This window comes from Diaporthe batatas, assembly GCF_019321695.1.
Source record: "Diaporthe batatas strain CRI 302-4 chromosome Unknown Contig00006, whole genome shotgun sequence".
In the NCBI taxonomy this organism is placed as follows: Eukaryota; Fungi; Ascomycota; class Sordariomycetes; order Diaporthales; family Diaporthaceae; genus Diaporthe; species Diaporthe batatas.
In genome coordinates this window covers 1105379-1118519 of record NW_025408553.1, presented here as the reverse complement: position 1 = coordinate 1118519, position 13141 = coordinate 1105379, and the positions used below count along the sequence as shown (strand labels likewise).

Below are 13141 nucleotides of genomic sequence, written 5' to 3'. Positions count from 1 at the left end.
ATATATAGCTATTAAATCTAATAATAATAAAGTTTAATAGTTTATTAGTAACTTTAATTATTACTTTAATAAGAACTTTTAATACTTTTATTAAACCTTTAAAAACTAAATTAAAGAGTACCTTAAATAAATTAAGTTAGAGCTTTTTAAAGACTTTTATAATAACCTTTATTGAAGTAATATTTATATTAAACTAAGTATTAAGCTAATACTTTAAGCCCTACTAACTTTTATTTAAATACCTTACTTTAATAAAAAGAAATATTATAACTACCTATATAACTAATTAAATATAAGATAAAGGATTAATAAAGTAAGTAATAATTTATATAAATAAAGTAGTAATATATTTATTAAAAGGAACTATATTTATTAAATTAATTAAACTATAAAAAAGAAACTATTAAAAGGGTTAACTAATTAATTAATTAACTAATTAAATATTAATAGTTAGTAATTATTTAATAATAGTCTAATAAATAATTAATTAATTAATAATTTAAATTTAATTTTAGTTATTAAAGTAATTTAAATTTAAGTAATTTAAATTTAAGTAATTTAAATTTAAGTAATTTAAATTTAAGTAATTTAAATAATTTATAAAATATTAATTTAAAGTGTTTTTAAATGTTTAAATTAAGTAAATTATAATTATATATTTAGTAGTAATTTTAAATACTTTAATAATTTAATTAGAAACTACTTTATTAATAAATAAAGCTCTCTAATTAGTTAGAAGAAAGGGAAGGACCTTAATTTTAAAAAACTAAAAAGTTATTAATGTAGAAATAGTAGGCTGTAGTGGATTAGCTACTATAAGGTTAGTAGGTCTATATATATATATAGACTATATTTAGTTAGCTAGGTCTAGCTAATCTAATTAAGTGCTTTACTATCTATTAGGTAGATCTTTTAACTATTATTAATTTATATTATTTTAATTATTTCTTATATATAAGTTAAGTTAACTAATAAAATTATTATTTAATTAAATTATAAATAATAAAAATAATTAATTTTAAATTTAAAAGTATATAAATTATTATTTTTAAATAATTAAAATTATAAAAAGTATTATTTTATTTATTTAATTAATTAATTTTATTATTATTACTTTAATTATTTATATATTTTAACTTTATATAATTTTTATTTAAATATATTAATAATATATTTTAAAGTTTATTATATAATTATATAATTAATAATTATTTAATTAATAAATTTAAAAATTTAATAAATTAAAAAGTATTAATAAATATATATAGGAAAAGATTTTAATTAATTTCTTTTAATAAAAATAAAAATATTAATAAAAGTTAATATTTATTTATTTAACTTTTATAATTACTTATTTAATAATTTTTAAATTTACTTTATATTTATTTTCTTAATAACTCTTTTATATTTATAAGTATTTTTAAGTTAATATTAAAAGACTTTATAATATAATTTCTTTCTTTATTTTTAATATTTTAAGTATAAACTTTTTAATATTTTTAATATACCTTTTAATATACTTTTAATATACTTTTAAACTTTTAAACTATATATATTTAAATATTAATTAAGTATTTAAATATTAATTAAACGTTAAAAGTTAAAAGTTTAAAGTATTAAAAGGTTAAAAATATTAAAAATTAGAAAGAGTATAATCTTTATTTTTACCTTTTAATTTCTAACTTTTTAATATTTAATTAATATTTAAATATATATAACTTAAAAGGTATATTAAAAGTATATTAAAAGTATATTAAAAGGGTTTAAAAGGTTTATATTTAAAGTATTAAAATTTAAAGAATGTTAGTTAAATATATAGTTTTATATAAACTTTATATATAAAAGTTAATATTAAATAAATTTAAAGAAATTATTAAATAAATAATTATAAAAATTAAATAAATAAATATTAACTTTATTAATAATTATTAATAATTATAAATATTTAAATATATATAATTAAATAAAATAAATCATAATAAATAAATTTTATTATATTTTTAATAAACTTAAAAGTTATTTAATAAAGTTTTATTATTATTAAAAACTTATTTATAAAAGTTTAAAATAATATAAAAGTAATTTTAATTAAAGTATATTTTTAATTTATTTTTAAAAATATTATAATTATTTTTAAAAGTTTAATTATATTATTTAAAATTATTAATTTATTATTAAAATTCTTTATAATTATTTTTAAACGTTTAATTTTATTATTAAAAATTATTAATTAAAATAATTTAAATAAATATTTATTTATTAATAAATTACTTTTTTACTTAAGAATTAAATAATATTACTTATAAAATAATATTAAAATATAATTCTTTTATAAAAAATTCTTTTAAATAATAATATAATAAAGAAAATAATTTATTTTATAATTAAAAGTTATTTTAATATTATTAAAGTATATTTAAATTATTTAATATAAATAATTTAAAAATTAAAAATATTATATTTAATAATATTATATTAAAATTGTTAATATAAATAATTTAAAAGTTAATAATTAATAAAATAACTTTATAAAATAACTTATAAAAAATATTATAATTTTATAATATAAAGTTTAATAAATAAATTTTATTAATATATTTAATAATTATTTATATTTAATATTATTAAATAAATTAAATTATAATTTCTATTTTAAATTTAAAATTAATAAAATATTAAAATTATAATAATAAATATTATATAAAGAAAGTAAAACTTTAAATATTTAAAAGTTAAATTTTTATTTTAAAAATATTAATTTTATTAAAGATTTATTGACTTTTATATAATATATAAAAATTTAATATAAAAAAGTTTTATAACTTTATTTTATATAAATAAATTTAAAAATATATATTAAATAATTATTAAATTAATATTTAAATTATAAATTTATAATTAATTTAAAAGTTAAAAAGATAATAAATAAATATATATATAATTAATAAAAATATAATATAATTAAAGTTTATTAATAGAGAAAATAACTTAAAAGCTTATAAATAGGATATAATAATTTAAGAAGAATAAGAAAATTATAGAAAGACTATAACTAATGAAGGAAATAAGCGGTAAGTGTCCTTATAACTTCGATTTATAAGCTGAGTGCTAATATATGATCTAGTCTGGACTTCCGATTTGCAACCTAGGTTACCTGAAGTTATGAGATAGATGATTGAAAAATCCATGAGTCTCAGGCCCTGGCCGGGTATGGAGAAGGCGGACCCGGTAATTGGCGCTGCACAGAATTTGCCATGCACACTGTCAATCACGAGAAGTGAGCCTCGGATTACCTTCAGCGAAGTAAAACCAAAAAATGATGCTCTTGAATGAAGGTATGCCCACGAAGCGCCGAGATCAATGTAACCTAGTTCTCCCATCGAGATGATATCATAGGAATAGTAATAGATTGCCTGATCGTATCATAAGTGCATCGCACAATACTCACTAAGACGAAAATTCACACTGATAGCATTGCACGTGGCCTAGGCAATGGATGCAAGCTGGCATGAGCGTGCGTTGTATGCGCCACCAGCATTGCCGTTGGGCATGGAGAGATGCTGGGGAGGCTTCTGTCCAGGCTTTGCATTTCGAGATCGGCTGAAAGAGTCTATCAATGAGCTCCTGGGGAATCGCAACAACGGAAACTCTTGCTTCGTTGGTGTCGAGAAGTGGTCAATGTGTCGAGCAGGTTAATGAAGCTACCCGGGTAGCGACCGATCTTCGTAGGCTCTGACAATTCAATTTCACCGACTACCTATATACCACGCTGATACCTAGGGAGCGCAACCGATAATTCCAGGTCTAGATAAATCTGTATCGATTTACTGCTTTTGTCGAGTATCTAATCAACTGACTGGCCCAAATACTTCCAAGAATCATCGGTCTCGCATTCTAGGAAGAAAGCTCCAGAGAACGAGGGCTTAGAAGCCACCCAAAACTTCGGTGTGTGTAATCGCAGAGATAAGCTCATTACCCTCTGTCAACTTCTTACCATCAAAAAGGGCCCCATGAGGTCTTCTGTCAGGTGGCGCACTGGTGATAGCTATGCTTGTGGGGGGGGGGGGCAGCCACCTGCTATTTCGTCCGTCCAACTCCAACCATGAAGCCGAGGTTTCAATTCAACTCATCAAGTCTTCTTGTAGACCAAACTGAGATAATCCACCCGTTCCGAGCCCAGGGCTTTGCCATAGGGCGGCAACTCGTCTCCCTTCTTGCCAGCGCGCAGGACCCACCCCCCATCCAGCTGATCCAAGCCCTCGATGAGCGACCCAGCCAGCAGTGCGATCATCTTCCAGCCAAAGGCGTACGTCGTCCGGTTTCCCGCAGGACAAACTCCTGCGAATGGCATGAACCCAAGGTGTTCCTCAAATTCCTTAAGTGTTCTGGCTCGTGCGTCGTCGAGGAATCTCTGCTGGATCTCCAGCCAGCGAGCGGGCCGGAATGCTTGGGGATCGTCGCCTGCCAGGTCACGATTGCGATGCATCTTCTCGAGGTCTGCGCTGATGAAGGGCTCATGGTCCGGGTACTTGCGGTGGATGCGTCGTGTGGGCGGGTAGAGGCGGAGGATCTCCTTGACGACGTCGATGGTCGCTACCGTGTCATGACGGTGAATATTCAAGTCGAGGGTTCTATGCTCGCCTTTCCAATTGTCGCTGTTGCTTGGCTCTTGCAGGTATGCCATGAGAAGTCCCTTATGATGGACGTGATCGTGGTTAGAGTTGCCTCGAAAACAGATTTCAAGCAGACCTCGGAAGACGGCTCGCCACATTGTCTCGTATGCAGGCAGAATTAGGTTCATTGGGTTACGGCGTGGATCGCGCGGGTCATGGTCAGGGATGATAGTGAGAAGGTCCTGGATTATACCCTGCTCCTCATGCCAGGCTGGAATACTCCTCCCGTCACTGCCGCTACCCTTGGAAAGGATCCACAGGTCGTTGATTCTGTTGGCGATAGAGATGATGACGTCCTTCTTATTGTCGAGGTCTTGTTCTGGGACTTTGAAAAGATAGCCGATCGAAACCTTCAGCGTGACGAATTGGACAAGCTTTGCAAGGTTGACAGAGTTCCTCTCTGCTTGAAGATATTGCTGGACAGCGGACCTCATGTTTCTGACCAGGAAACTCCAATCTGGCTTTTCATTTTGACTTGTAGAATCCACCCTCAGTGCCTGTTTCAGTGTGTCGATTGCCAACTTTCTGAAATTCCCTGCCCACTCGGTGTCTTCGGTTGTGAAGATATTGTCAATGCCAAAAGTGGTTTTGAGGCGCCGGTTAGGCACAGTTCGGGCAGTGCTTCTGTCAGAGAGCGGTCGACCTGTGGTCAGATCTTTGCAGTCAATGATGCGAATATGTTGTCGTAAGAAAGCTTTGTTTTCGTTGTGAGTCACCCGCGTCTTGGAGAGATGCAGTAGCAAAAGTGCTCCGATAGCGATCGTCGCTGCAAAGGCAGTCAAGCCGGGAACAGTCAGCAGTATGCTATTCATGATGCTGGCCATGTAGATGGAGGCTGATCTGTCCTTGGACAGGAAGGTAGTGATGGTTGGGAGGAAGTACTATGGCAGGGCAGATTGGGTGTTGGCACATCATCACATACAATCCATGGATGTTTTTACCCGCCGTGGGTGCGTTGGCTAGCAACTAACATCAGCTGTTGCCAGGCCAGAAGGGCAGTCATATATGGACTCCTAATTATGTGACCCCCTCCCTATTCGCTGCCACAAGTGCCAGGCAATGACAGAACGGGAACACAACTGTAATCATTGTTTGCTTGTTTGCTTGTTTGCTTGCTCATTGTTCCTTTCTTTGTGGGTTGTATCGACAAGTCGATTTACCTGGATAAGCAACACTCATTGTAGATAGCTTCATTCGCCGAACTCATAGGAAGGTAAGGCCAAGCGCAGCATCCTCTTCGGCCTCCCCCCCCCCCCCAGACACATACAAATAATTAAGATAACCTAATAAAGGAAGATTATATAAAGTAACTATTATATATAGTTTCACTTCTATTTTATATATATTTAAAGATATATATAATACCTTTATATAATAATAAATATTTAAACTTTAATATTTAAAAAAAATATATAGTTTTACTTTTATTTTATATATATTTAAAGATATATATAGCGCCTTTATATAATAATAAATATTTAAAACTTAGTATTTAAAAAGAATATAATATTAATAATAATAGTTATAATATAATAAATATTTATAACTTTAACTTTATAATATATAAATAAAGTTAAAAATATTATTTTAATAATAATATTAATTAAAATATTATAAAAGTTATATAATAAAATTAAAGTTTTAAGAATAATTATTATATAAATAAATTATATTAAAAAGTTTAATTAAAGATTATTTCTTTAAATATATATATATATTAATAAAACTTTATTAAGTAAATATTATAACCTTTATTTAAATATATAATTATTAATTTTAAAAGAACTTTAAATAAAAAATAATTTATAATATACTACTTTTAAAACTTTTATAATAAAGTATTAAAACTTTTAAATAGATTTTAAAAGTAATTTATAAAAAATAAAAAAGTATAATAAATTTATTTTCTTTTAAGTTTATATTTTTATTATTAATGACTATTAACTTTTTAATAATATAAAAAGTATAATAAAAATAAAGAAAAAAGTAAATTTAAAGTTTCTTTTTAAAGAAACTATAAAAATATATATAAAGTTATTAAAAACTTTATATATAAGCTTTAAATTAAAAAAGAAATAAATAGTTATATAATATAAAGGAAAAATATAATATAATTAAAACTTAAAAAGAATATAATATTAATAATAATAGTTATAATATAATAAATATTAATAACTTTAACTTTATAATATATAAATAAAGTTAAAAGGTATTATTTTAATAATAATATTAATTAAAATTATAGATAGAAGTAGCCTATAGGCTAGTCGCTATAAGGGAGTCATATAGCGAGACTAGGTCCGCAACTATTATATACCTAGGTATGTGTACTGAAGCGTGACCAGGATTGATCTTAAGACTAAATCAGTAAAAATATCTAGGTTACCGACCTAGTGAGACGAATTATACAATGCTGCAACGCAACTGCCCCGGCTAAAAGAACACCATTTCAAGTCCCACAGACTTGAAATCCAGCATTTATAAGAGCCGACCCGTCACATGCTACTTACTGTTGTGAATTTCTCTCAAGGAAGACGGCCGGCCTTTACAGTTCGATGAGATTTTCAAAAAGAGGATGTTTTCTAACAATTATCATTCTAAAAGAGGTCCGTTACCATGCGAGTGGGTATCGAGTAGCGCACACATGAGTACAACTTCTGGAGCTAATCTAATAATGCGAGTTCCTAGTACTGAATATTGAACAGCCAATCGATTAGTGGATTCCAAATACTCAATAGCTGTTCAGTTGAGACAAAAAGCTAAGACAGGCCCGCTTTAAGAGGACTAAGGACTAAATAGCAACTAAATTAGCACCCTAAGCCCCCTTAGCCCCTTAGATGAATGAGAATAGTACCCTAGGGTACCGATATTAAAGTAATATACCTATCATATTATAACTATTATTATTAACATTATATTCTTTCTAAGCGCTGGGTCTTGAGTGCTTACCACTATATAAAGGCGCTATATATATCCTTGGATATATACGGAATAGAAGCAAAACCACATACTCTACTCAGTCCCTAGCAGACTAGCTTAATAATCACTACATGTTTAATAATTACGTGTATAATAGCTAGGCCACAGGCCTGGTTGAGGATATTTGATTTGTGAGATAAATTTTGGCTTTCGATCAGGCTCTCCAGCTGATTATATCTTTTGATGCAAACATTGTGCCTCACATATACATTTCCACATCTGTTGTCTTACCAGGTCCAGCTTCTATTAAAGCGGGATTGGAAACACTGACTGGTTGATGCTCAGATCGCTCCATATCCCCGTTACACTTCTGTCGTCGGAGTTGTCACAATAGACTGCCTGTTCTCAATAGTCACCCCAGTCTGGTCAACGATGACCTGCGCGCTTCCTACAATAAAGCTACTCTCCAAGAACTTCAATTTGGGATCAGAGACCAGATACTCGGTCCTCGCAGCTATCACCCCATGTTAGCGAGAGATTAGTAGGCAAGAATGAAGCAGATGTGTGTCTTCTGTCGACAGCGAAGAGTACTCAAGTACATACCGGCGTGGCCAAAGCCAACGGAAGCCATGTCGGGCTGCAAAGTGAATATCTTCTCCGCCGCTGGAACCATAGTAATGATTCCGAATGTTCGGACGTCAATCTGATGTCCCTCCTCGGTCCTGCAGCGCCGTCAGTCATGGCTTCTTCGTATACCCTGGCTCAACAACCTCAGCTTACTGGGCTATGCCGCGGAAATTGACGCGCCCATGCTTTCCATCTGCATCCATGGAGAACCAGTCGCCGCCGAAAGTCACCTTGGCAGAAAAGGCCGGCTCGAAGCCGGGGACTGTCTCGATGGTCCCCGTGGGAACTTCCTATCACACCACCGCAGTGTCAGTGAGAACATTTTTCATGTCGTGAATTTGGTCGTCTGGCTGCTGTCCACCTACAAAGTGCGTGAGGGTGGAGCCGTTGAAAGTGGGCCCTGTATAATGTCAGCGAGCGCACTGCGAGAGGTTTCACGATGGCCCCGTGACATACCAAAGGGATGGATTTTCGTCACATCGACATTCACTTTCGTGATGATTGCAGGCTTCAAGGATGGGAAACCAGAAGGCTCAGACATTGTGACCGTGTAATTCTCAGACTTTGCTTAGCGAAGGTGCCGATGGTGTTTGCTCTTGAGGACAAGAAGTTGTGTTTGTGAGTCAGTCTATCCATTCAAGTAATCTCCAGCCATTATGATTGGTATTGTTATATTGTTATATTGTTATAGATCTTCCCCTAAACAATGAAGAGCTGATTGCCATTGGGTACATAGGTTGTAGTCAGTTTTCTGTGGACTCGGACCGGAGCGGTCCGGATACCTTTCTTCGGGCCGGGCAACCCGCCGACAACGACGCCGAATGCCCGGAAGGTGATGCGGAGTTCGACTCCTTGCAATGCCGCAGGAGGTCAATGTTTAGTCTTTGGCCGTCGGCGTGTAGCAAGAGCGTGCCGAAAACTATCGTGGCCCTACCCTAGGGTCAATCGACCACCGGTATCTATCGTCGCATAAAAGAGCCCTCTCCTGAGAAGCTTACCGAAGTCGACACGCAAATAGGAATTGATTATCGCACTACATGATACTCTCTATCTGAAACAATAAAAAAAAATGTCAACATTCTTCGAGGGCAAACTAATCGTCGTCACGGGCGCAGCCTCGGGCATCGGCCGGGCTACTGTTAAGATCCTCGCCAGGCATGGCGCTCTGCTTTCCCTTGCCGACGTCAACGAGGACAACCTCAAGGCAGTGAAGGATGAAGTCTTGGAAATAGCAGCAGCACGTAATGCCACAGCAGCAGCTGGAGGCGACAGCAGTAACAGCGACAACAAGCCCGCCCAGGCGCCCGCCGAGCCCGTCTTCACGGCGGTGGTGGACGTGCGGTCGCAGGAGTCGTGCAACCGCTGGATCCGAGACACGCTGCAGCACTTCGAGTCCGCCGGCGGTGGCGGCGGGCAGCAGCAGCGGCGGATCGCGGGCGCGGCCAACCTGGCCGGCGTCAGCAACCCGCCGGGCAGGACGGAGCCGGTGGCGGCGCGCGACATCGCGGACCCGGAGCTCGAGTTCGTGTGGGACGTCAACGTGCGCGGGGTCGTCAATTCGCTGCGGGCCGAGCTGCCGCACCTGCAGGAGGGCAACGGCGGCCGCGGCGGCGCGTCTGTCGTCAACGCCGGCAGCATCTCGGGCCTCATGGGCCTCCCCGGCTACCTGCCCTATGTGTCCAGCAAGCATGCCGTCATCGGCATCACTCGCACGGCTGCCAAGGAGGAAGGGCCCAAGGCAATCCGTATCAATGCCATCGCTCCGTAAGTTTTTTTTTCCAAGTTGTCTTTGTTGGTGTGCGTGATCAGGCGAGGCAACGCCCTTGTGGTTTTTTATCCAAAGCTACTTCCGTAACGTCTGGTAGCCTGGACCACTGCTAACGCCGTCCCCAGTGGTATGATAGACACGCCCTTACTGCGTGCCGTTGCAGAGTCAAGAGGCGTAGATCCGTCTCACGAGATGTTTGGTTCGAGTGCAGGCCCCTCACCGGCGCTGGACCGGCTGGGAGAGGCTGAGGAGGTCGCAGAGGTCATTGTCTTCCTCTTGAGCCCACAGAGCGGATACATCAATGGGGCTGTCATTCCAATTGATGGGGGCCTTTTAATATGAGCTGGCGAGAAATGCCATGGACTATTCCAATCTCTATACAGCTTGTTGCTTGGTGTACACCCGTCTTATGGAGTAAATCCACCTTATATCGGATCTATAGTCTATCAATCTAGTTTCAATCACATGAGCCGTTTCGCATACAACGACATTGCTCTCAGTTAGTTGTTCACCACTTCAGACCATCCTTAAGCGCAGATCTAAGAAGTATTAACTATAGTTTTTCCTTCTTAGTATTCATTACTCTAGAGGTATAATATATAATAAAATTATAATTATTATAAAAAGACTTTTATCTTTATAAAAGTAAGTAAAAATATTTATTAATAAATATAAATTAATTATTAATTATTATACTTTAAAGAGCTAATATCCACTTACTTAATAATTATATCTACTTACTTAGTTCCTACTAACTATTTACCTAATACTAAATTTTCTAAGTAACTCCCTTATATTTATAAGTATCTTTTAAGTTAGTATTAAGAGACCTTATAATATAATTTCCTTCTTTAATTTTAATACTTTAGGTATAAGCCCCTTTTAGCATACCTTCTAGTACACTTTCTAGCACCCCTTTTAGCACACCTTCTAGTACACCTTCTAGCATACCTTTACCTTCGCCTTTACCTTCACCTTCACCATTTAATCTATATATATTTAAGTACTAATTAAGTATTTAAATACTAACTAAATATTAGAAGGTTAAAAGTTTAAAGGGTTAGAAGGCTAGAAGGAGGGCTAGAAGGTTAGAAAGTATATAATCTTTACCTTTACCTTCTTAGCTTTTAGCCCTTTAGCGTTTAGTTAGTATTTAAATGCTTAGTTAATACCTAAATGTGTGTAGATTAGAAGGCTTAGAAGGTATGTTAGAAGACGTGCTAGAAGGCATGTTAGAAGGCGTGCTAAAAGGTGTGTTAGAAGGCATACTAAAAGGTATATAGAAGGGGCTTATACTAAAAGTATTAAAAATTTAGAGAATCCTAGTTAGATATATAGTTTTATATAGACCTTATATATAAATTCTTATATTAAATAAGTAGTTAAAAAGAATTAGATAAATAGATATAATTATTAAGTAAGTAAATATTAACTTTACTTTAAATATTTAATTAATAATTTAATATAAATTAATTTATTATATATTATTTATTAATTATAATAAATTTAAAAGAATATAAATAAATTAATTAAATTTTAATTTAATTATTAATTTAATTAATAAGTTTTTAAATTTAAAGTTAAAGTTTTTATTTTAATTATTTATAACTTAATTTAAATAATAATTTAATTATATTTTAATTAATTATTTTTTATTTATTTATTATATTAACTATTAAATAAAATAAAAATTAATATAATATTCTTTTATATAAAAGTTAATTAATAATAAATAAATAAAAGATAAATAAATTATTTTTATTTTTATTTTAATAAATATATAAACTTAAAGTAATAATAAAATATAACTACTTTATTTAATTATATTTTAATTTAATAAATTAAATAATTATTATTATATAATATTATTTATAATATAATAAAGTTAATAAAAATATTTATTTAAATAAAGTTAAAACTTATAAAAATAATAATTTTATTTTTTTATTTTAATTAATTTATATAATAAATTTTAATATTTTTATATAATATTTATTAATATTAAATTAAAGAGTTTATAATTTATAATAATTTTAATTTTTAATAAATTAATAATATTAACTTCTTTTTAATATAAAGTTAAAAGATTTATAATTATAATTTTTAATTAACTTTTATTTAATTAGTTTCTTTTATTATAATTTAATTTAATTTTTAATTTAATTTAAACCTTTTAAATTATATAAATACTTTTATTTTTATAAATATAAATATTAAATTAAAACCTTTAAGTTTAAGTTTAAGATTTTTATAAATTTTAATTTTTTAAATTAAGCTTATAATTTTTAACTTTTCTAAAAATATATTAATTATTTTAAATATTAATAACTTTTTTAAAGTAAAGATTTATTTTTATATAATTATAAATCTAATTATTAATAATTATGTCTTTTTTATTTATAGTAAAATTATTAGAATTATAAACCTAGATATTATATATAATAATAAAGTATAGTTACCTTATTTAATTATTTCTCGGTTTAGTGGTGTAGTAGGTTAAGTAACTATTTTTAAGTAGTTTTACTTAATACGTATTTATTTAAATAGAGTTAGAACTTTAGTTAGAGGAATAATAGCTTTATTTTTATTTATTTTAATTAATTTATATTTATATATAGTTTAAGTTATATAGTAAATTTAATACTTATATATAGTGCTTATTAATATTAGATTAAATAGCTTATAGTTTATAATAACTTTAACTTTTAATAAACTAATTTATATTAAGGTTAATAGTATTGACTTAAATTAATATAATTTAGTATATTAATATAGGAAGGTATTTTTAATAATAAATAGTATTATAAATAATTATAAAGTTATTATAAAAGTTTTATATAATAAATTTAATTAAGTTAATTTTAAAAATATATTATATTTTATCTTTTAAAAGTTTAATTATTTACTTTTAATTTAATAATAAAATTAAAAATATAAATAATTTATAATATTAACTTAAATTAATTAAATATAATTTAATATATTAATATAAAAATATTCTTTAATAATAAATAATATTATAAATAATTATAAAATTATTATAAAATATTTTATATAATAAATTTAATTAAATTAATTTTAAAAATATATTATATTTTATTTTTTAAAAACTTTAATTATTTACTTTAATTTAAAAGTAAAATTAAAAAATTAT

At 30.2% G+C, this 13141-nt stretch overlaps 3 protein-coding genes across 3 annotated transcripts; 1 reads left to right on the top strand and 2 right to left on the bottom strand.

The window, feature by feature from the left end:
- Positions 1-4129: 4129 nt before the first annotated feature.
- KVR01_005759 (uncharacterized protein) lies at positions 4130-5107 on the bottom strand (the record flags this gene model as incomplete). Its single annotated transcript, XM_044786555.1, has 2 exons — positions 4130-4593; positions 4750-5107. The coding sequence occupies 2 exons, from the start codon at positions 5105-5107 to the stop codon at positions 4130-4132; spliced, it is 822 nt and encodes a 273-aa protein (XP_044644562.1).
- Positions 5108-7737: 2630 nt separating this feature from the next.
- Positions 7738-8846, bottom strand: KVR01_005761 (uncharacterized protein). Its single transcript, XM_044792581.1, has 5 exons — positions 8676-8846; positions 8585-8619; positions 8373-8509; positions 8196-8314; positions 7738-8106 (listed from the first exon to the last, which is right to left on the bottom strand). Exons 1-5 carry the CDS (start codon positions 8758-8760, stop codon positions 7955-7957), a joined length of 528 nt encoding a protein of 175 aa, XP_044644564.1. The 5' UTR covers positions 8761-8846; the 3' UTR covers positions 7738-7954.
- A 403-nt stretch (positions 8847-9249) lies between these two features.
- Positions 9250-10472, top strand: KVR01_006061 (uncharacterized protein). The gene is made up of 2 exons (XM_044786798.1): positions 9250-9983; positions 10113-10472. The coding sequence occupies exons 1-2, from the start codon at positions 9289-9291 to the stop codon at positions 10327-10329; spliced, it is 912 nt and encodes a 303-aa protein (XP_044644864.1). The 5' UTR covers positions 9250-9288; the 3' UTR covers positions 10330-10472.
- The last annotated feature ends 2669 nt before the right edge of the window (positions 10473-13141 follow it).

Bases quoted from the DNA above. Each gene is read 5' to 3' on its own strand.
- KVR01_005761 (XM_044792581.1), bottom strand. From the start codon at position 8,760: ATGTCTGAGCCTTCTGGTTTCCCATCCTTGAAGCCTGCAATCATCACG. The intron at 8,510-8,584 runs GTAGGTGGACAG...GTGGTGTGATAG, and splicing joins GCTCCACCCTCACGCACTTT to GAAGTTCCCACGGGGACCAT. The intron at 8,107-8,195 runs GTATGTACTTGA...ATGGGGTGATAG, and splicing joins CGTTGGCTTTGGCCACGCCG to CTGCGAGGACCGAGTATCTG.
- KVR01_006061 (XM_044786798.1), top strand. From the start codon at position 9,289: ATGTCAACATTCTTCGAGGGCAAACTAATCGTCGTCACGGGCGCAGCC. The intron at 9,984-10,112 runs GTAAGTTTTTTT...CGCCGTCCCCAG, and splicing joins CGTATCAATGCCATCGCTCC to TGGTATGATAGACACGCCCT.